This window comes from Leptodactylus fuscus, chromosome 7 (assembly GCF_031893055.1).
Source record: "Leptodactylus fuscus isolate aLepFus1 chromosome 7, aLepFus1.hap2, whole genome shotgun sequence".
Taxonomy (NCBI): domain Eukaryota; kingdom Metazoa; phylum Chordata; class Amphibia; order Anura; family Leptodactylidae; genus Leptodactylus; species Leptodactylus fuscus.
In genome coordinates this window covers 28,549,494-28,574,376 of record NC_134271.1, presented here as the reverse complement: position 1 = coordinate 28,574,376, position 24,883 = coordinate 28,549,494, and the positions used below count along the sequence as shown (strand labels likewise).

The 24,883-nt window shown below is 43.5% G+C and overlaps 1 protein-coding gene across 1 annotated transcript; it reads right to left on the bottom strand.

Annotated features, from left to right (window-relative positions):
- Positions 1 to 501: 501 nt before the first annotated feature.
- Positions 502 to 24,849, bottom strand: ATL3 (atlastin GTPase 3). Its single transcript, XM_075281483.1, has 13 exons — positions 24,765 to 24,849; positions 14,847 to 15,055; positions 14,093 to 14,236; positions 13,898 to 14,002; positions 11,713 to 11,763; positions 11,142 to 11,198; positions 10,719 to 10,811; positions 8,739 to 8,877; positions 8,360 to 8,487; positions 7,683 to 7,739; positions 7,522 to 7,593; positions 5,275 to 5,706; positions 502 to 4,056 (listed from the first exon to the last, which is right to left on the bottom strand). The coding sequence occupies exons 2-13, from the start codon at positions 15,051 to 15,053 to the stop codon at positions 3,973 to 3,975; spliced, it is 1,569 nt and encodes a 522-aa protein (XP_075137584.1). The 5' UTR covers positions 15,054 to 15,055; positions 24,765 to 24,849; the 3' UTR covers positions 502 to 3,972.
- Between the last annotated feature and the right edge of the window lie 34 nt (positions 24,850 to 24,883).

Here is a 24,883-nt window from a genome sequence, read left to right as displayed (position 1 = left end):
ATGGACTGAAGAAGTGAGACACAAGACAGACACTGACAAACAGCAGACCCTGTAGCAGGGAGGGAATTTACATATAGGGGAGAGTGGAGAAGAAAGGGGTGTACAGAGTGAGAGCAGGCAGATGAATCATGAGAAATGGAGTTTGTCCACGGACCCCCCTTTGTCTGTGTCTGCTCCCATTGACTAGTATAAATAACATGAGTGACACCTTCTTCTATCATGTTTAATTTTTCAAGGTAAGAAGTCTAGCAGTTTCTTCTAAAAGGCAGAAGCAATGTCCGGTTTCGAAGGATGAAATCTGAAGTACTTGTTGCAACCTTCTCAATAAGAAGCATCTGAGTGTACTACAGCGCCACCTTCTGGTACAGACTGCAACATACAGTGTGATGCAGCTTATCCTATCACAGCACCGTCCACATATTTAGAGCAGCTGCAAAAAACATAACTATTTTGGGTCCCCAAAAAAATAAAGAGTCAATAAAAAAAAAACATCCACAAAAATGTGTTACAATTGCTTTTATTACAAATAAAAAAGGATAGAAAAAGAAGCAGCAGTAATAGGAAATATTGGTCCAGATTTTAACTGTGCTTTGGAATTTAGCTCTTACCATAGAGAATATGTCACTTTGGATGGGGAGGAGACGTCAATTCGGCAAGACCATTGCAAACTAGTGTTTAGTATACGACATCCCTATATATTCACAAATATACATATATATGCGCTTGCATAAACGTAACAGGCACAGATATTACATACATCACCATGACTGCCCACATACAATATACTTCTAGTTATAGATAAATCTTAAGATTGCACATAGAAAGGAATGTGTATAGTGCAAGGAAGCATAGATGTATATAGGGGATTGGATATACATGAGCACTTTATGGAGACTCATAACGTAAGGCACGATGTAAATGTAACCTAATGCAAAGGGAACAAGATTCACAAAAACTGGAACATTGAACATTGGGATCAATTCAATACTAATGAAGTGTAACCACATAGAATAAAGTGACAATGGAATGGTTGTACGCCAAGTATAGAAAGAAAGGGGGGGGGGGAAATCCGCTTTTGCGACTCTGGTCCATTCCCGCTAGGCCAATCTATGCCTGTGGTTTTGGAATTTTCTATTAAAACAACGGAAATCCATAAAAAGGAGCAAAAACACTAAACATGTCAGTGGAGGGTTCCTAAGGTCCCGTTCACACAGGGCAAGAGGGGGCGGATTCTGGCGCGGAATCCACGTCATAATCTGCTCCCTCACGATGGTGGTCTATGTAGACTGCTAGCGGAAAAAAGAAACGAGCGGCCTTGTCTTCAGGCGGATTCCGCAGCTGAATCAGGCACGGTGTCCGCCTCGCAGCAGCACCCTCCGGACTAGGCCCGTTCATTTGGGCCTAATCCAGAGCGGAAAGCCGCGACGAAATATGCACACACGTAATTGCGTGTGAACTAAGCCTAAAGGGTTATTTAAAGGGGTTGTTTGAGACTCAGGCAAAATGGATACTGATGACCTATCCACAAGTCATGACTATCAGATCAGTAAAGGTCCAACAGCCAGACCCTGCACAGATCAGCCGATTCAGAAGCCGGAAGCCGTATACAAAGTATGTTCAAGTGTATGGGACAAAAGCTGCAATTCGTCTACACAGCTGCTACAGTGTACGGCTCCAGACACAGTATATAGCTTCCAGCCCCGTACGCTATAGTGGTGGCATTGGGGAACCGCAGCTCTAATCCCACTCATCTGTATAGGACTCTTCTGGCAGCTGAATCAGCTGATCATCCCAGGATTCGGGTTTCGTATCCTCAACAATATGATTTTTTTTTGCCTAATTCCCAGTGAACTCCTTTGGTATGAAAGGCCTAGAAGTGTCCAAATCTACAAGTCCTTATAGGCTTTTTATACTGTGTTTTGGTTGCAGTAGTGAACAGAACCTTAATGTTTTAATTCCAACTTTAAGAAAACCTATTGAACATTCTGAAGTCCTATTCCTGTTTGTGGTCCTTGCTCATTCATTGAATTATAGGAGTCCATGGAAGGCACAGACAGTACATGGATGCCATCCACATACTGTCCTTGCCGTTGTCTCACAAACCCATACATGCACGTGTTAATGCACATGTAGGCTTATATAGAGAATCCATCTCAGAATGAGACTGCCCACTAGAGTCAAACCTTGAGACAACAGGAAGTGAGCTCAATAAATAAGATATACTGACTACTTTCCCAATAAACTACCATGCTTGTCCTGTGCTATACCTCAAGTTTTCAGCATTCAATGTGATAGGTGCTCTATAAGGCAATGTAGCCTCAGACAGTCCCTAGACTTTATAGTAAGTCTTCTGGCTACTGATAAACTTTGCAGGAATCTTGCGATGTTTCATAGTCGGCCCCCTGCTACTTGTGCTTTCTTCTTTATTTGTTACAGTTGACTGACATAAAGAACATATATATATATCTTAGCCTATTATGCTGAAATGTGCGGTTTAGCTAGTAGCGGAGCTGAAAGAAGACACCAGTCTCATACCTTGAGTATGCTGGCATATAAAGATAACGGACCCGCTTCAAAGGGGTTGCATCAAAATGGAAGATATTACCTCAACACAGAGTAGGTAACATGTTCTTAATCCATGGAGTTCCCAAACCAATCATGAGAACAGGGGGTCCCATGTCCTCCGTTTGAATTGGGTGGTGGTCACGCATGTGTACAACTGTCACTGTTGTTGTGACCCCAAATGATTAGACATCTTACCTATTATAGCGGATAAGTTGCTATGCTAGGACATCCCCTTTAAAGAGCGCCTTTCATGCACTATGTGACCTATTATAAACCACTGCAAAGCTAACATTATGCGGAATTCAGCTGTCAGTTTTGTAGGTATATGCCCCAATGCCAGAGATATCAATGCCATTACTTTTGGCTACCGATATCCCTGCACTGTCAAAGGGGCGGGCCTTAAAGCTCAGCATCATCATTAGGTGGTAAGGTACTTGTATAGCTTTGTACTATAGTGGGAGTTGTTGTTTTTTTACCTCCCTGCAATGACGCTAAGCTGCGAGGCCGTCCCTCTGACAATGCAATGATATCAGTAGTCGAAGCTAACACCTCTGAGCCACATACCGTACAGCAGTATATAATAGGTCACATTGTACAGGACACGAAAGGTCCTCTCTAAGCAATGTATAACTAATTCTATGAGACCACGCCACGAAACGTTAGTATGATTTTTTTTTTCTTTTAAGTTAACATAAATGTCAAAGATTTATACCCCTTTTAGTGACATGGTTTGTTCTAGTGAGATCTAGATAATTCAGGTTCTTAACCCTCTAAAAACTGTAAGGCACTACCAAGGGTTATACTAAGGCCCCTCCAGAAATACAAAAATAGCAATAACATAAACTTAGGAATAAAGAGCAGCAAACCACATAAACTAAGTGTAACAACTAGCTAAGCTCCATAAAATATGAATATATAGGATATTACTTTCTCAGATATATAGGTTTGTAGATAAAGGATATAACAAATGCACAGGTATAATGCTGAATCCGTAGGGTCTGCATTACAGTAATAAGATATGGCACTGGGACTGTGATGACAGACCAGTCTCCGCAGCTCCTGTAGTAACTATAGTCCGCATTACTGGGCAATATAAGGAGTATAGTGAACAGTCGGAGTCACTTTCAGCTTTACGTTCAATAGAAATATATTAGCTCAGACTGTAGAAGCTGCTGCTATAAAGTGCAGGGCATAAAATATAAAACACTGTGGATCCCCATACCCATCATAGGATGCAAGGCTGAATGTTGTCTACCTATATTAAGTAGGGAATGTGTAGATAGGTTGGAAAGAAGAAAGAAAGGCACTGCTGTCATATCATCTTAGGTGACATTGCTGGAATGGCTGTGATACAAGCCGGTGACTTGGGCTGGAGGCAGGAAAGATGTGATTTACTGAGCTCTGATGCTACTTCTGCTTCTTCCTCTCGGGTGGGGCGCCGACTGCTGGTTCTGCAAAGCGACGAGTGGAATTGCCCAAGCGGTTTGTAGCCTGTTGTTGTATAAAAAGGTAACGCATTACTTCAGGTAACCATATAAAAGATATCCTATATCATGTAGAAATCTATCTTTCCATAAAGTCAAAAATATGACGTGGATTTTGGAAAACATGCTATTCACACAATATTTCTTAGACACACTATTATAGGTGCGGGTTTACATCAAACTTGGACAGAACTCAGGGCTAGAAATTTGTTTGCATCTGTATGGGAACAGTAAGGCCAGATTCACATCTGCATTGGAGTATCCGCAGATACCGCCTAAAATCGGTGGAGGGGAAGTCTGGCAAGGAGGTTTCGTTATAAAAGCTGCGGAAACTGTTATAGTTTATGGGGTCCATGGGTAAGAGCTTTTTAAGTGGACAGGGTCTCCGATGGAGACCCGTAGAGTGGTGAGCCGAACGCAAAGTTGAACCTAGCGCACGGATATATTCACATATACGCAGCAGCCCCATGAGATACAATTCAAAGACAGACATAATCTTATCTGACCAAAAGGTGTACCACATGTCCTTAAGGAGATGTCACCTTCGCAGTCCACCTTACGCTGTGTACAGTCTAACAGTCCAGGCAAGCTCGACTAGGAATTCTTGGAAAGGAATATGTAATATTCATAGTCTGATAGACTCTACACACAATATGGTGGTCTGTAAAAGTGACATCTCCCTAAGGAGACATAGTACCCGTCTGACCCATGTCTATGACCTCTCACCTAGCACTCATAAGGGGCAATAACCTTAAAATAGCTGTTTCGTTCTGGAAGAGATGTTCTAGTTTGGCTTTCTGCCCTGAGAATGGGCCAAATGTATTAAGATGACCGACATTTGTATTGTATGCCGGATTTAACGGCCCAACTGGCTGAGGGACTTAGAATATTATCTGTCAATCTGTCGGAAATCCCAGCGCCAGAATGGATATTGACGCCAGGTAGGAACTGGCAAATATTTCCATTCTAATTCACTCCGGGAAACTGATAAGAGATTTAATAAATCAGCCAGATCAGGGCTTGAGGCGCACATTTGGTGAAAGAAAGGGCCTTTCGTCAAACCCATGCCTCAATATCACCCCTCTATGCCAGAAAACAATCATATAGGGAATGATAGATTCCCCCAAAGGGTTTAGAAAAAAAAACAGGCATTGATCCATAGGGAGGTACCTTCCACAATTTGGAGCTAGAGTGAGTTTTCCATTTTCCATCAAGGTAAACTTACCTGATCTAGAACATAATCTGCACTGGAGTCTATGACTTTCCCAAGGTCTCTGTACTGTCCAGAATACTTGATGTAGCCCCAAGACAGGAGTGCAATGAGAATCAACCCCATTGCACAGTTTAACAGCTGGGCCACCACTCCTAACCCCACAAAGCCTGTGATACCGGAGGCCATGTATAATGCTGCCACCAGGGCCAGTAACACAGCTGGGGTGCGAAACGCAGTGAAGATGTTCTTGCCCTCATTGTGCTTGCAGAAAGCAGAATACATTTCCTCAAGATCTTTCTCCAGCTCTTCTCTGTACTGTCGGCTGAACTCCACTCCTCCCATTTTTTTTGCACGGTCGAAAGAAGACAGTGCCTCCTCTTTGCAAACGGCATGTCGATCTTGCAGGACATCAGGCGACACGTAAGGTTTTTCTCCTCCACAAATCTTTCAAAAGATTACAAAGAAAACAAGGATACGATGAGATGTATTTTACAAAGGAAAAGGGTCACATAAGGAGAGCTAGAAACATATGTTGTCTTCTTTGAACCTTATTTTACTGGGTTTGTCCCATCTGAGCAACCCTATTCCATGTGAAGCAAGGTTTTTTGTTTGATATGATAAGTACAGCGCGGGGTATAGATACATATCATGTCAGATTTCAGTACAATGTAGTTAGCCTCACAGTCCTCACTGAAGAAGAAGAACAATACTCCCCCAAAGAACCTCTACACATACATGGTGGTACATCACAGGGTTGCCATTTCATAATCATGGATACCATAATCTGGACATAGACACTATAGCACACTTTACACAAAGAACAGCAAACGTAAAAAGGTCAGTAGCAGACACGCAGCCAGTACACAATGTCATCCGTATGGCAATATGGGACATTATTAAGATAAGCTACCCCCATAAGAAAGAAGAGTGGTCTTTCAGCAGGCTCACCATAGGGAGACCTGGGGTATCCATCCCAAAAAAAAAAAAAAAAAGATATTTTACAGTGATGACCTATCTACAGGAATAGTCACCTGTGGAATCCAAAGAATAGGAGCAGCTGCATGTGCCTCCTGTCTACTGCTGTAACTTCCAAAGCCCAAAGGCTGCCGTGACAGCTGATCTGCGTGGGATTCGGGTTTGGAACACTCACTGATCGAATACCGATGAATCGGTCATATCAGTATGAAAAATCCTTTTGGGGCTAGACAACCCTTTTGAAAGGTACAAACTCCTTTACTGTCTATTAACGGCATTCATTTTAGTTTTTAATTTCCTGGCGGCTGCAAATTCAACCATTGGAGTTGCCTGGCCTGGTATAAAATACAAGAAATCCCCATTGATTCTGGGGACCCCATGTTAGTTCCCTCTAACAAAAGGGCTGGAAGACAGACCTTAGGATCCGCCTGCAGTTACATATTGTATGAGTAAATGCCAGAAAGGTCCTATAATGGTACATTCTGAAAACATAAGTAATAGGTGTGCATTATCATAGCCACGCTTAAGACAAGTTGTATCTGGTCTGGCTCCTATTCGGGGAAGCAAAGGGATTTATAGACCCTATATATTTATGTAGTAGGTACAACAGTAAATGTCTCTGGGCTTCAGAAAGCGAGCATACAAGGAGTCAATTGTAAAGTCTCCTGCCATAATCTGAAACTTCTCCTGTAAAGGAAATAGAAGGTTGTACTCAGTGTCACCCTGTGACAACTCACCACGAGCGCCTAGAGACCTGCGATCACCATCTGATCGCCAGGGCAGCTTCAAGAAAAGGTAGGCCACTTGAGACCAGTCACAGTTAATAAACTCTCTAGATACATTGCCTTATATATCTAGGAATTCACACACATTTCTTCAGGGCATTTATGGTGCTTTTAGTTTTGCTTCTTTTTCAGTGGTGTATCTTTTAACTGCTCGGGTACAGTTTGCTCGGCTATGACATGGGACGTACGAATGGGAAGCAGACCTATCTGGAAACTGAGAATGCAGCTGCAGTGATAAGAAAGATGTCCACGCATGAGAAGATCTCTTCAATCATTTCTATAAGAGTCCTAACAACAGATACATAAGCAAACTTGGAAGTTTTCAGAACTCCTAAAGAAGCTGAAAGAGAGCTGTACGCGCACATTCACTACTACATTCATAGCAGCCGCAGGGCGCCAACCCTATTTTTCAGATAGACACAGGTCTCAGGAGGTGAAATGTACATCAATTATCCTTAGGATATGCCGTAAGAGATGGGAAAGCCCGATGACTACTCACCTTCTCCATACTGCTGTTGTATAAGTCCTTAGCAGAAGCTACAGCTGCCAAGTTATTGGCTTCTGCAGTTGCCTGCGAAAAGGAGGGCAAATGATTAAAAAAACGGGACTAGACAGAAGAAGTTTTTGTAAATTTGGCAAGAACTAAAATATAAATCATACCTGCAGCATAGATTTGGGGTGGGGTAAGTCTTCACCTTGATAAATCTTAATATACGCCTTTATATAAAAAAAAAAAACCCACAACATATTAATAATCAAATTAAAGCTGTCTCTAATACTGCGCAGTTTATTTAAGCTCATCCATCCATGCAGATACATGCAGAGCTGATGAAATAGAAGGAGCAATCTGAGGATAAAGGCCATTTTGTATAGATTTTTATCTCCGTTGTTGAAATCTAGGAAAATGTGGTTGATGACATATCTATCAGGGCTTTCAGTCATGTGTTACCATTGAGATTTCTGTCACATCGTCACTGCAGAGGTTCCCGTTCCTCCTGTACCCAATGACGTGACCGCTGAGGCAATGTAGGGAGCAAAACACACCAATGGAGTAGCGGAATAAACGCCCTGTAGTGGGGACCCCTTCCTTAATTTTTACATTTGGACCAGAAATATTAAGTAGATGTTCACATGGCATAATCTGCTATTGAACTGAGGCAGATTCCACCCCCAAAACAGTGGCAGATTCCTACTGTACTTAATAGAAGGCAGAGATTGAAGCAGGATACCGAAAAAAAATAAAAATAAGCATCCTGCTCCATCTTTTTGTAGATTCTACAGCTTGAGACAGCAGATGTCCACCACAAATTCCTCTTCATGTGGACTACCTAAGTTACCTTAAAATATTCCAGAAGTCCCCTACAGGTTACTTTTGCACCATTTATCTCTTTTTCCATAAGGCTTTTAGGGCCGAGGACAAGAGGAACAAGAGCACTGAGCTGTTCTGTGAACTCGGGAGCAATATCTGTAAGAAAGTATGAAAAGGAATTGTGAGTTATTGTTGTGTCAGTTTTACATTACTATAGGATTTGACCTTGAGACCACAATCTGATTTCATTTAGAAAGATTGCGACTCTCTTTTCCGACCCCAGTTTTTTCACAGATCTACAACATCCCTAGATGAGCGGTCCATCTGTCCCTGCTAAACTTATACAACAGCTATGCAAGTAAGGAGTAAAGACAAAAATATTTCTTCAGATGGAAACTTTAACAAACCTTTCAGACGACCATCAAACTGAGGACTGGTTGCAACCTTGAGCCCAGGATGTGGAAGAAGGAAGCAGCTTACATTGGAGAAACAGGAGTGAATGTGTTTCCGCACGTTCTGGATCTCTTCATGCTGATTTTCCTGTACCTGAAAGGTTAAAAATCAGAAAGTGAAGCCCAAAAAAGATCTCTCTCAATAAACAACAAGAAACCAGCCTGAGCACCGCGTTTTCAGTATATGATAGTAAATTCCTTTCAGACTTCGTTATGTCCACCCCTCATCTTCTGAAAAGTATTGGAGATGTCTCCAAGATGAGGATTAAAGATAGGAGATAACGGTGTGACTGCTGGGACCCCAACTGCGCATAGAATAGAGAGCCCTCCTTTACCCTGAATGAATGGAGCGGTCTCTTCAATCACTTCGGTTCTCTTATCTTTAGTAGTCCCATAGAGATGAATGGAGCTGCAACAATCATACTGTAGAGGGCACATGGGATCTCCATTTGTCACAATTATTTGGGTTCCTAGCAGACAGTCATGTCCTAACCTGTGGGTACCTGATTTACCCTTTAATGCTTCAGACTTAGTGGACCAAAAATTACTAATTTTCATATTGGTGACTGATAAATTCTCATCAATAGGAATGTTGGCATTCAGCTCTGCCATCGACAGATGGACAGACATTATGAGCTGTCCCAATACAACACGACCACGAATGCTGACTTTAAAGGGATCCTATCATTCAGATGGCATTTTTTGTCCCTAACACGTCGGAATAGCCTTAAGAAAGGCTATTCATCTCCTACCTTTAGAGGTCTTCTCCGCGCCGCCGTTCCATACAAATCCCGGTTTTCTGTTGTATGCAAATGAGTTCTCTTGCAGCACTGGGGGCGTCCCCAATGCTGTGGGAGAACTCTCCAGTGCCGCCTCCATCTTCTTCAGGAACGGGGTCTTCATGTGTCTTCTTCCGGGGGTTGGCTTGAGACTTGTAGGCCTTGAGCAGAGCCGACTGCGCATGCCCGCAGGCCACAAGAAAATGGCCGCTTACTTACTATGCTCGGCTCTGCCCGAGGCCTACAAGTCTCAAGCCAAACCCCGGAAGAAGACGCATGAAGAGGACGTTCCTGAAGAAGATGTAGGCGGCACTGGAAAGTTCTCTGACAGCATTGGGGACGCCATGAACACGGAAACTTTCAAAACTCTGAAACCGAGCCGTGACTTTCTTCTTGTAGCCAGGTTATCTTTTCATCTATACACTGTGCCTGCCTGATAACCCGGTCAGTATAAGGAACTCATGGTTGGCTTTCTGGCATATCCTAGACCATAGAAAGTTTTTGCATTCATGGCTGTATTCATTGACCACCAATCAAAACAAAAGATTGTAAGAAAATCTTTAAAATTCAGCAAAATTTTTAGTAATTTATATTTGCAAAAATGTTTAACATTTCATTGTCAAATCTAAATATGGGTTATGTTTGTGGGAATATGCCTTTCATGTCCTCTGACATCATTGCTATTATATACCACTAGAAAGCTGACAGTGGGCTGAATCCAGTGCATGTTCAGCTTCCTATCGGTATATAAAACTGCTAATGTCAAAGGCCATGGAAGGTTCTCTTTAAGAGGAAATAGGAAGTGGGAACCAGTGGATTCCAGGAAGGGTCATAATGGGATAGGTTTTCTTAAGATTACTGGGGGTTTCAGTCAGAGAACGATATCCCATGAAAACGATTTACCCTTTGTGTGTTATTTCCTTTGTGTCAAAAGGGACTAAAAAGTAGGGACCAGCGGAGTGCTGGAAGCATCAGAATGGCAGTAGTGGTGGATCCGGAAATCGATTATCACTTCCTTTCGATTTTTACCCTATTTTGACCCTTTTATTTAAAAATATACTGTCTGGCCAGTTCCTATATACACACACACACAAAATTGTACACAACCTGGGAACAAAAGTAATCAAAATCATTCCTACCACATCGGCTGCCTTACCCGTAATCTCTTTTCTAGAAACTTGTTGCCTCCATCTGCTCCATACGGATTCTCATAGGGAAAGCTCCAATCGCGAACCAAGAACATCAAGGTCTATAAGAAAAATGAACCATAACTATGAAACAAGAACCATCACATTGTACATATAACATGAGAACCTGCTATCCCAACTTCTTACATCAATTAGGTAGGACACATTGGGGGACAGAAATAAATACATTAGAAACAAGGAAGAGGGAGGGTATCTAGGAGAAAGTGCAGATTTCAACAATTTCTGCCATTTTTGTGTCTGCTGACCACGTCCCGAGTAAACATGGCAAGCTCCAAAACACATGTGGACACAACCACCTGGACGATGCCTGTGCGTCGCTAGTTTTGGGGGAGGTCTCACCCAAGATATAGATCAGCACATAATGGACTTACTTGAAACGGCTTCAAGAAGATTTCATCCATAGCTAAACGTCCATATTCAGTAAAAAGCTGGAAATAAAAAACAAATTTGTGAAATCGTCATCACTTGCCAAAAACATCACGTACAGAGTGTACCTTAGGCTCTTTTGTTTTGCGCATATCCCTGATCTTACGGCAGAAATCACTCAATTACATATATTATATGGAGAAAAGTAATGTGGCGCCTACACATTACACCTACAAGAGCTTTTACCACATCCTATTCTATATCCACAGCCATTAACATGGAGTATGTTGCAACCCTGCAGCTAAAACAGCTTCTACCCTTTCAGGAAAGCTTTCTAGATTTTGGACTGTGACCGAGGGAATTTTTACCCATTTAAGCAACAGACCATTTCTGAGGTCAGACACTGATGTAGGAGGAGAAGGCCTTGTTCACAATCTCCCCTCTATTTCAACCCAAAGGTGTTGGATGGGGCTGTGGGTCTGTCATGTTCTTCCAGTTCCCACAACCATTGCTTTATGGACGTTGCTTTGTGCATAGTCACTAGTACTAGTCTACTTTATAAGATCACTGTCCTACCTGAAGTTGCTGGAGGTCGTCTTCTTGTATGTTCTGGGACAAGTTGTAGATCTGTATGGGAGAGTTGTAAGAAGATGATGATGATGAACGGATATAAAACCAAATATACACACAGGGCAGAAATATAAAGGAACTGTGTATAGTATAACCAAATAATATATGAGAAATCAGCCTACTACTGCCATATACTTATTTACTACCCTGCAACTAACAGCAATGTATCAATATGGCGCCAATAGTGTATAGAAAATATACGAAGGGTTTCTAAGAGATGTTATGCTGGAAGATGTCAGCGGTAATAACCTTATAGCACAGTGTATGTGAGTGTATGAGGGACCGGTCCTGTCAGACTAATCTGATCAGCTTTTATGAGTAGGTATGTTCCAACGGACCCCATTATAGTAAACGTGGTCCACTGGGGTCCACCAGCGCTAATGTGGACCTAGTGTAAAATGAATGGGCTTAATCAGTGGAGTGCCCGAGCCGCAAGGTTCTGCGACTGAATCAACGGTGTAATCCACTACAAGATCAAGCTCTTTTTTTTTTTTTTTTTTTTCCTTAAGGAGTACTGCTTCAATCCCTCCTTCCCATTTAATATAATTAAAGGCAGATTCAGAACAAAATTTGTCACGGATTTTGAGGTGGATTCCCCCTCAAAATAAATGCCAAAGTCTTCTGCTTGCCTGGGCCTTTAGAGTACAAAGGCAGGTTATCAAAATTGGGGTTTTTCCATTTGGAAAAAAAGGGATGACATATGGAGCGACCTGATCACCATGTACAAATATATTAATGGACTGTACAGAGATCTTTCCAGTGATGTCTTTACACCTAGGCCTATAACCACAATAGGGTCTATGTTGACAGAAAGGCCGCTTTCACCATCTACATATATGGGATTTTTTTACGATGCAGACAATGGAATTCGCATCCACAGGAAGCTGTGATGATGGATTCGTTGTACAAGTTCAAGATGGGCCTCAATGTCTTTCTTGAAAGTAAAAAAACAGAAGTTAGGAAAAGTATCTTGAGACTGGATGTTGAGACAGGGATCTATTTTGACAGGCATATTTGCAGTTAGAAAGATTTTTTTCCCCTTAAAGGGTTTTTATCATTAGAATCTTGTTTTAATAGCCTTAAGAAAGGCTATTCTTCCCATACCCTCAGAGGTCTTCTCCGTGCCACAGAGGCCAACAAGAAGAAGGGGCGCTGGATAGTTTTCTCGCAGCACTGGGGATGCCCTGGGTGCTGTTTGAGCGCTGGGGACCGACCCCAGTACTGCCCGAAAACTCATAGGCATATGGACAAAAATCGGGATATCTAAGGAAAGGCGGTGCTGAGAAGACATCTAAACGTAGGGGGAAAAATAGCCTTTCTTAAAGAGGACACCTTCATGACTTAGGGCACAGGTAGTTCTATATACTGATGGAAAGCCGACAGTGCGCTGAATTCAGCACACTGTCGGCTTTCATGATCTGTGCCCTGGGTAATGAGCTATCGGTACTGGTACCGTAGTTCTTCATCGTCAGAAGGGTATTACTGACAGTCTGTCAGGAACGTCTTTCTCCAGAGCAGCGCCTATAGCGCTGTACAGTGTGAGCGGGGGGGGGAGGGTAGGCCCTCCTCTGCTCACAGTACACGTCCATAGACGAGTATTATCAGGAGGGGAGGGAACGTTCCTCCCCGCTCACACTGTACAGCGCGATAGGCGCTGCTGTGGAGAAGGACGTTCCTGACAGACTGTCAGAAATGCCCTTCTGACGATGAAGAACTACGGTACCGATAACTCTTCACCCGGGGCACAGATCATAAAAAGCCAACAGTGCGCTGAATTTGGCACACTGTTGGCTTTCCAGCAGTATATAGAACTGCCTGTGCCCAAACCCATGAAAGGTCCTCTTTAAGGCTATTCCGGTGAGGGTTTAGCATAAAACAGGATTCTAATTATGGAATCCCTTTAAAAATTGGGGAATTTGGCATCTGCCTCATTGGGGGGAATCTTGACTTCCTCTGGATCAACAGGGCAGGATTATAAATTGAGCTTGATGTACAGTAGGTTACAATAAACGGCATCTTGTGACAGGAATACTCATTGTGACTCCTCAGTAATTGCTGAACACAAAACCAATTGACGCACAGAACAGAAAAGACTACAAGTCACACATCAAAAACTTTAATATCTACTGACCTGGATGGAACTGGTCATCGTACTCAGAGCAAAAATCGTAGCGCAGTCTTTCACCGTGGACTGACTGTCAAATGCACCCTGAGTATCCATCAGAACCACTGCAACCTGACAAACAAGGAGATCACAAGATCTTAATAAGAGTTATCTTGGGGGGCAGGTTCACATGTACTACTTACTGGAATGAGCAGCTCTCACCTCCTTACCATCCGGCTTGTTCATGGTGAACACCTCACTCCAGATTTGGATACCAGTGGTGTCTGGATCAGAACCTCCTTTCCAAGAAAATCCAGTAAGAGGTTCATCTTCTGCCCCCAGCCAATTGGGTGCATTACCATCTTTCTGCAAAGCATGAAAAGCCAAAGAATATAAGAAAATGTGGTCACAAGAGCAACGTCTTAAACAGGACATTTTAGCAAGTAGTACTAGAATTTGGAAGGATTTAGGCAGTACAGTAAACCATTGTGGTAGGTTCACCTTAAGCAAAAAAATAGCCGAAACTGAAGTTCAAACCAATGTCTCTTCAGACCCCAGAATATAATAAGCAGAGGTCCAGGGGAGGTGATCAAACATAAAAGAACTGTGTTACTCACCTCTCCTGGGTTCCAGTGCAACCGATGAGGCTTGTGACTGGGCCTCAGCATATACGTGGGCCACCTGTTTATTCACAATGACACGTAACCAATAAGGCCCAATCACAGGTCCCTGAAGTGAGGAAAGATCACAGAAGAGAACAAGGAGCTACGCCAGATGACAGGAGAGGTGAGTAACACGGTTCTTTATATTTGCTGTCCTCCACTCACAGCCCTCCCAAGTATAATAGTTTTGGTTCGGAAAACTTTGGTGAAAACTAAAACATTGGGTCAAAACTCGCAAGACGAATCTCGTGAGGTTCACATACTCCTACTTTAAAAGGGGCATGGTTTTACATGTGCTCTTTGTGAGTCATCACCTGGCTGTAGACGTATCTCAGCATGAAGTCAAGCAGGAAAGATTTCCCTTTTCGGAATGCACCAGCCACGGAAACAACAACGACATCCAAATCCCGAATATGGTCCTGAAGTAGAACAGAGGCGAGAGCCTCCTCATCCAGCTGGAAGGAGTGATCGTGCTTTTGCACTATAACTACCTGGACAGGGCCAGGAGTCGACGGAGCCATGTCTGCAGACAAAAAACAGACAGAGGGGTGAACATCAGACTGGACACACAAGACGAGGCTTTTATACAAACTCAAAAAGGGTTGTTCAGCAAGCTTAGAATGGGTTACAAGAATGAAAAGAAGCAATCCCTGTACAGGAGACATATATCATGTAATCAAATATGGATCCTGAGGGTGATCTACTTCATAGGAGACATCTGCTGGCTTATCCACATACATAGCGGTTTGCATGGGATGTGTCCATACTTCACTATGGTGCTATCCTGCATATCCAAGTCTATCTCCAGGAATGATCCGTAACAATCTACACTCCATTCTACAGCTGAAATCCCAAAAATCAGAACTCACGGTGGGCTTTTCCTCTGGATATACAGAGGTAAATGTCAGTGAGGACAGAGTATGGGATTCCTGAAGCACTTGTCCCCATTAACCTGTCACACGTATGTTACTCTGCATTCTCTATGGGATTGCCAGAGATAGCCTTGCAGTCCCATAGACTTTAATGCAGTACAATGGACATGGACGACTGTCAATCCACTCAAGAAGAGTGATTCGGGGGTCCTGTTCCTGGGACCGGTGGTGGTCTCAGCAGTCACTTAAAACAAAACACTACACAATATGATAACTGGTGCCTAAATACAGGGGTGTTCAAGGTTTTTGTGCCTCTTAGCCATACTGGAAAAAGAAAGTTGTCTCAGGTCACACTTTATATACAGAAATAAAAAAATCACAGAACAGCCAGGATAGGTCATCAGTGTGTGATGTGACAAGTTTAGACACCCAAATCCCGCACAGATCTAGTTTAGCTGCCTCTGGGTGCCGGAAGCTGCAAGTGGACAAGCGGCACGTGCAGCACTGATCCTATACAAGTAATAGGAATCCCATCCCGATAGCGGTGGGTCTGGTGAAGAAGCAGATTCCTGTACCCAGAGGCTGCTAGAAGAGATGATCTGTAAAGGCTCTGGACAACCCCTTTAAGTAAGTTTATGATTTTGTGTTGAGCCGCATTCATCGCCCTCCGGGGTTGCAGGTTGGACACCCTGTCAAGCATTTTGTGCGTTCAAGATAATCTGTAAGGAAACAGCTGTAAGATTGTATCACAAAACATTGACATATAAGACATGAAATATAGTTATATGTGAAACAAAGTGACAAAAACAGCAACATTTGTGAGAAAAATACAAAGGAGGGAGCTTACGAGTATACAGCAGGGATGCCAGCAGAGGAGGCCCACACCCACCAGAGGAAATGTAGCGTCCTGGGCCAACACCTATGACTCATAGGACACTGCTATAGTATGTGTGTGCATTTCTGGGTTTAACCCTTAACTGGCATGAAAAGAGCGAGATGAGACACACAGGAACAGAGAGAGAAAATGGGTTATGGAGAAAAAGGGAATAAACTGGAAGCAATGAAAGGGTTATCAGGAGAGACGCTGTACATATATGTGAGGCAGAGGACGGCATGGCGAACACGACTACTACATAAACAAAGACCTTAGCTGGTAATACAGTGATGCTGCTTAGTTGGATCTCTGACAGGCGTCTGTGGAAGGAGAACGCCAACAAGCCAAGAACTGCCCCAAAGAGGGTGTGCTCAATTTAAAAAAAAAAAAAAAAAAAAATCGGAATGTGGAAAGGGGAGACTGCAAAAGAAATCAAAACAGACTACTTGCTGTAAAGTGAAACTGTAAACCACACCCATCCCAAATACCAGATTAGAAGGATCAGATCAGCCTCGCATTCTTAAAGGGAACCGCTTATGTTGACCATGGTGTCTCCAGGCGGCATGTTATAGAGCAGGAGGACCCAGGCAGATTGATATATAGGATTGTGGGACACCTAGGCCGAACCCTAGAATGGGAGACCTGACTGACCTGCCCAGAGCCCTGTTCTTGACCATGTGGCCCTTCTTTTGGATCGGTTTGTAGTACTGGTTTTTGCTTTAGTTATACAGGTCTCCTAACAGATGCTAAAAAGAGGTTATCCATAGACTTCTATTTAACTTAATTTGGCTGGCAGCTTTTTCAGGCAGGACATGGGGGTCCTGATCCTGAGTCATGTACCTTGGATAATGCTGTATACTCCCTCCTCTTTTGTTTTCACAGGTTTACCTGCGCTATGGGGGGTTGCCTTTCCTAGTGTCTACCAGTCCCCATAGCACCAGGCATGAAAACAGGAGCGGGAGAGAGGGGGTGGAGCGACCCATGAGGCAGGGCTGGTTCTGATCACATGATCCAGGGTCCGGGACCTTCTCAGAACCAAAGGCCATGCATGAAGAAATCGCCGGCCAAGAATATATCAATGTACATGAATAAATATCAATATACAATATTTGGTGTGACCTTTGCCTTCCACCATTTGTTCTCGGTACTTGCAGACAATTTTTGAAGGAGCACGGCAGGGAAGTTGTTCCCGCCAAGTTGGAGAACTAAGTGCAGATCTGTGGATGTAGGCTTGTTCCAATCCGTCTGTCTCTTCATGTCGTCCCAGACAGACTGAATGATGGTGAGATCAGGGCTATATCTGTGGGGGCCGTATCATCACTACCAGGACTCCTCCTCCAAAGAGTAAAGGTCGCACCAAATAATGATGGCATTTGTCGTTACATTTGTTTTTTCTTCATTGAGCAGTTTGGCAGTTTCTGCTACGGAGTCTCCGGGGCAGATGTGAGACATACGGGGCTGATTTATTAAAACTGTCTTGGTTGCACATAGCGACCGAACACAATCTAGCTTTCATTTTTTAGGAGCAGAATAGAAAATGAAAGCTGTGATGCGATTGGTTGCTGGGGGCAACCAAGACGGTTTTAATAAATGTACCGCACGGACTATAACACACAGCAATAATCACTTGGGGTGTAAATGTCTCGCAGCAGGAAAAGCAACAGCTTTACAAGATCCGTATACTAGGCTGAAATGTCTAATGTAAATGTTACCAGGAGTGCGAGGAGTTACCATTTTGCGATTTTGCCACCCAGTAATTTGCAGAGAATACCGAGCAGCATATGCGGTTCCTTGCCCCTATTCTGACAAGTCTATAACACACAATAGTTACTTTCAGTATAGCGTTACTTGTCGTGTGACTACTTCTGGTTCAGCGGCTTCATGCGCCAGTCATGCCTGTTAAACCATTACTCATAGCGAATAAGTGAAATTCCTTTTTTTCCAAAAAAAGGTCTCCTTTAACAGCTTACCAATGCAACATACAGTATAATGCCAGTGTTCTAGAAATTATGAGAGTGAACATTCCTCAAAAGTCAGCGAATAAAAAAATCTTCATTTATATAACCAGGGTTTTTACTGCGCAATGTCCTTTCTATTCTTTTACATTGGCCAGGTTCAGACATTGCATAGCTGTAGAATTTTGGTTTACGGAATGCGCGCCAAAGAAAACCCCACAACCTTGGCATACAAAGCAGTATATAGCAACAGTAGTCAGAGGATAGCCAGGTAGTCCGCAAACGGAAATCGGAGATGGAAAAGCAGAGCTGAAGTCAATGCTAGTAAAGGATTACAAGTATCAAATGTAGATCCAATGTGTAACATGGCCAAAATACAACGGATACAAACCAAACTGTAACAAGGATATAAGACCTGCAAAGGGAAATATCTCAATCACCAGAAAGAAGAGAGGTGGCGCCGCCGAGTACATAGAACCTGCCCACCTGATATGGTAGGAGTGAAACATCACCCACAGAGAGTTCGACTTTCTGTTCTTCAGGTCCACATGGGAACCTGAAGAACAGAGACCTAATCTGCTTAAAGAGTGGTTACCCACAGACCCCATAGATTATAATGGGGTCCACCGGGGTTTTTCCTGAAAAATGCGGAAAAAAAAAAGAAGTCCTGCATCGCAGACTTTTCGCTCATATTTTAAAGCAGATATGGAGACACCCCCTCCCCTCCTGATAATACTCGCCTATGGACGAGCACTGTGAGCAGAGGGAGGGGCGTTCCTCCCCGCTCAACACTGTACAGCACGATGGGCGCTGCTGTGGAGAAGGACGTTCCTGACAGACTGTCAGAAACGCCCTTCTGACTGTAAAGCGCTACGGTACCGGCACCGAAAGCTCTTTACCTGGGGCACAAATCGGGAAAGGCGATAGTGCCCTGAATTCAGCGCACTGTCGGCTTTCCAGCAGTATATAGAACTGCCTGTGCCCAGTCTGATGAAAGGTCCTCTTTAACTACAGGTTTCTGCTATGGGTTTACATGTGGGGTTAGCCTCAATAGAGCGAGGCAGTGTGAAGCAACATGCCATGGTCTTAGCCGCCATTCTGCCGCTGAAACCCCAGCAAGACAAAGTAGGTCACTTTTTTTTTTTCTTCAGGACCCATCACTGCCTCCCATAGAAATTAATGGAGACAGAATAGGGGTGGTTTTTGGAGAGAAATTTGAGAAGGATCATTGTCTCAAAAGTCACTCTAAAAGCTGCTGTGTAAACATACCCTTACTTACCACCATCCTGGCTTGTCCGTTAGTATTCAGGATGTATTTTACCTTGTCCTTATACATATAATTCACCCAAGCTGAACTGTGCTCTCCCGCTAGTACCTGTTCCTTCCAGGCCAGTCTATGCTACACATTACGGGGGACCTGTTACATGGTACATGGTAGAGAAGGACCTGGGAATTCTGGTTACAAATAATGCAGTTCTCAACGTCAAGCAGCAGCTGTAAAAGCAAATACATCTTTAGGATGTATTTTTTAAAATAGAAAAAAGCCTGATCTCCAAATAGGGCAGGAAAAAAAAAGCTGCATTTTACATTACCTGCAAAGTAGTTGTCATTTCTGGAATTCACATTCACATATTTTACATATTTTTTAAAATAACAACATGTCAATTATATCTACGGAAATTCAGGTATTGTCCAAATAGATACAATAGGGGCAGAAAGCCCGTAGAGAAAGATTCTGTGAAATTGCCAGGAAAAATGCCTTCTGCCGTGATTCGCCACGTGGGGCCTTAGCCTAAAGGGGTCTTCCATCTGGGCAATTTATGCTCATTCCTCAAGGCAGGGCACAAGTTGCAGATCAATGGGGGCTCGAGCACTCAGACCGCCTTATTAGAATGAGGGCGTTATGATGACCCCAGTTCTGAATTGGGCAGTAGTCAGACATCACACGCACAGTACCTTTCATGTTCACCTATCTCTGCAACTCCCATTGAAATGCATTGAGCAGTACACGGGCTACAACATTCAGAACAGGAGTTGAAACTTCCCTGTACTCTTGTTTTGTGGGGGTCTGAATGGTCGGACCCCCAATGATCTACAACTTATGCCCTACCCTGTGCATAGGCCATAACTTGTTCAGATGGGAAAACCCCTTTAATGTATAATTGATGGTTGAATGTAATGGGTCTGTATCTTTATTCAACCTATGTAACTATATAAAGACAACTGGATGTTCAGCTACGCTTTGTCAGACTCTAAATCTAGCAACCTGTACTCACACCCTGCCGTTTGCTCATGCCATGAGTGTGACACATGTATTTCACCGCATTATTATACACCCACTGTGTGCAATGGAAACAGTAATACTGCAATTAAGTGAAAGATATATATATTTATATATACACTCGTTGCTGCACACCTTCCAGTCCCCGGCAAACCTGTTTGTCAATGAATCCAAGACAAACATACACGACATGAATTCATGTCAAGACAAAGCGCCCATTGAAGAATGCCACGCCACTAGCATCAGTCACCTGTATACACTATATACTCTGCAGTCTGGCTGTGGACATGTTACAGTCATTTAGTTACAGCATTCCACAGGGTCTGTGTGATTTATATAGTAGTCGGACAAGAAGATCTCCCCAAACATCAATAGAAAAAAATAAACTTGCTACCTGCATATTACCTACCTGACTGCTGGGCTTTGTCCGGCCTTGTTATAACTTCTAGATCGCTGCTGTTTGGTACTTGATAAAACAGAGGCCTACAAGTCTTATCAATATACTGTAGGAGGGCAGAGAAGCACATGAGGACATTGATAAGATTAAGTGAAGACAGAGATAACCAGAGACCTACTTGTTATTCTGCCTTCACCCGCCTCTAGAAGCTTCATAAAAATGGTTGTCTGTTCTTAAGTGATTCCTAACATGGCTATCTATTACTAGATGATTCGTAAACATGGCTGCCAGTTTCTAAGGAGATTCCTGATATGGCTATTTCTTGGTGTTGCATAACATTAAGTTATTCAGTTACACGTCTGCCTGTTCTAGGTGATACCTGACATGCCTATCTATTACTTGGTGTTTCCTAACATGGCTGCCTGTTCCTTATTGATTCCTAATATGGCCGCCTAATATGGCCGCCATTCCTAACATGGCTGCCTACCCCTATGTGATTCTTATTATGGCTGCCTATCCCTAGACAGTTCCTAACACGGTTGCCTATCCTTAGGCGATTCCTAACATGGTTGCCTTTACCTAGGTGATTCCTAACTTGGCCGCCTATCCCTAAGCGATTCCTAACATGGCTGCCCATTCCCGGGTAATTCCTAACATGGCTGCCAATTTCTAGTCATGTTGTTCATAAAGTTATCAGTAAAAGAACAAGAACTGCTTCTACACAGACATCGTCGCCCTCATGAAAGGCTCCATTTTGGTTCCATCCAGTTCTCCTCTGTATACCTAGGACTAATCTGAACCAATCTGCTACAAGTTTTCTCCCTTCAAATCAAGACAGAAAATCTGTAATTAATCTGTTCCAAATAAACATATTCTAGGAATCTGCAGCATAGTAGTTCCATGTGAATGCGCACTAATGGCTGCGGTTGAATTTTCTTCATTCAGGCCACATTGTCCAATACCAGCATTATATATCACTACGATACAAGGAATCCCGAGTCTCCTGACTAAGAAAATCCAACCAATGTCCAGACAGGATTTTCCTGACTGCCCTATGTGCATGGGGCCTTAGATTATGGCACCATTACACTTTGTAACTGGATTTTCTGTACCGTATTACCAGTATGACAACCCTTCCCCATAATACAACAGTTGTAATGGTGGAAACATCCTTGAAGTCTATTAAAATGAATGTACTTTGGGGCAGCTGTAAGGACAGCTAAGAGTTAAAGGTTCTGGAGGATTTTCGTGCATAGGCCCAGGGCGTGTCTGTCTCCTAGGACCATTGATAAAGTCCTTTGTAAGAGTATATCAGAAAACAAAAACCTCTCAGACATAGGATTAGGTGCAGTGTGTAAGTATATAGAGGAAAGGTCAAACATGGAGGCGACAACATTTCCATTCAGAAGTCTCGCTTTACTTGCATATCTGTGCTATTTTTAAAGGTGCTGTGCCATGGACACTTATTCCCTATCTACGGGACAGGGGATAAGTGGCCCAGTGATCACGGGGGTGGGCGAACAAAAGCCCCTCTAAAGTCTCTTTATAAATGGAGCACCAGTAAGCTTGTGTGACCGACACTCCATTCTCTGCTATGGGGCTGCCGGGACTGGAATCTTCCGTAGAGCCTGTAGCCCAATACAAGTGAATGGAGCACCGGTAACGCAAGTGCTCCGTTCACAAGGACTTTGGTCCCCTGATCTCCTGACCATTGGGGAACCAGCAATAAGTCACTCATCCCGTCCTGTGGAAAAGGAATAGAAGTCCAAAACAGCACAACCCCTTTAATAGAACTCTATTCACTTACATAAGTAAAGGAGTTGCAATCATAGTTGCTGTTGTGTAGCCATATCCCTACAAAACCAGTGTAGATCAGAGGGTTACATTGTTTCTATAAAACCCGACCACCACTGAGTCTGAATATGGTTGTTAGCATATATGGGGGTTTGAGAGAGCTGGGTGATGGAGCCTAGTGGGGTCACTATAGAGATCTGTGTGGGTCCCACAGATGAAACCCAAAATCAGCAGACACTTACGGCACATCCTGTGAATATGCTATAAACATCTGGCGAGTGCAAACACCTTTGTTAGAGCGATTAAGGACACGGAACCAACAACAGGTCCTTATAGACTGGTCCTGAAATGCCCTGTTATAAACTCATCCGCACCCACAATAAAAAAATCTTTATAACCACTGTGCCGCCGTACTCCTTGTGCTGTCGCAGTTCTTCACTGAAGCCAAAGGAGTGAACGGCCCATTCCTCTAAGACTCGTGTACGTCTTCTGCTTCACTGTAGAACTGCGCAGGCACCGAGAGCAACAGAGAGGAGTCCAATGACATTATAAAAGTTTTTTTTTTTTTTAATGTGGGCACAGAGGAACTTTGCATGGGCAATTTGAGACAACAAATCCCCACTCTATAAGGACCTGTGGGTGCTTAAGGGTAAGTTCACACAGGGAGCATGTGGGCGGATTTTGGCACCAAGAGTGAAGCGGGGAGCCGCATCACTCTCGGGTTGAAATCCGCCTGCCACGACTGTCGCAGCTTCTGACAGTCGCGGCTTCCCCCTCCGGAGCAGGTTAAAATGAATGGGCGAACTACGGAGGTTGCTGCAGGCAGGCGGACAGACACAGAATCTGCCTGAAGAAAGAGCAGCCCGCTTCTTTTTTCTGTGAGTGGCAACATGCCGCTCACGGAAAAAAGTAGCCTGGCGGTCTCCATAGACCACCATTGTGAGGGAGCGGATTATGATGTGGATTACGCGCCATAATCGGCCCCCTTAGTGCCCGTGTGAACTAGCCCTTAGTGTCCAAAATCAACCAGACAGGTTCCCTTTAAAGATTGGCCATCAATTTTGTAAAAGTGGATAAGATTCCACGTAGCAGGCCTGCAAAAGTTACCTCTGTGGACTTTCTGCTTCGATTATACCTATAGGGAAACCGCTGTTATTTCTGTAGGTATAACTCACAGGCTGCAACGGTTTTGAAAAATCAGTTTTTCCGCTGCCTGTATTTTTTTGCAATGTGTGGACGGGATTCGCTAAAATCCCATCCAAATTGAAGGGTCTGTAAAACGCTGTGTTTTTTGCGCCACAGCCTTAAAGAGTTTTTCAGGGAAAAGTCATCAATCAAAGATCGGTAGAGTGAGGGGTCCGATATTGGGAACCTCCACAGATCAGTGGTTTGACAAGTTACGATACTAAGCATAGTCACAATACAATGGTACAGCGCTGCTCACAGTAAGTATTGAAGAAACTCCAGCACTCTCCGGAGCGCTGTATTCTCTTCACACAGCTGATCGGGGTGTCAGCACCCTGCCGATCTATTATTTAGCTTACTTACATAGCGCCAACATATTCTGCAGCTCTTTACAATCAATGAGCTATCCATTACTAACACTGGAAATTCATTTAAAGGGGTTGTCCAGGAATTTATTTTTTTTTAATTCCTGATCCCCACGCCCCAATGATCAAGAGAAAAAAAAATCCTGGACTCCCTCTATAGTAGAGAGCTAGGACTGGTATACAAGGAAGGAGACCAAAAACAAAGTTACTAAAACCTTTCGTGGTGACCCAAATCCTGCACACACAGAATAGCAGAAAAGCAGCCAATCAGAACACGTCTTTCTAAGCTGCGCTGGAATCTGATTGGCTACTTTGCGGAACAGTGATTTTCAGCTAGTGACGTTCCCATATACACAGCAGCTATACAATCCAGCCTTCAGGAAGAACCAGCAATGTCTATACAACCTCACACCACAGCAAGGCTACCACATGCACTATTACATAACATATACACCGCTCCATAGCGATATGTGGCGGGAAGCAGACACTACTTCTACCTGACAACCAACCTGATGCTTTCCGGGAGCTCTGCAACGCCACGGGAGAATCACAAGGCGGGGCAGACGAAATATACAATGTCCTGTAGGGAAATGTAGTTCCGCAAACAATATTTTGCTCAGTCTAGTAC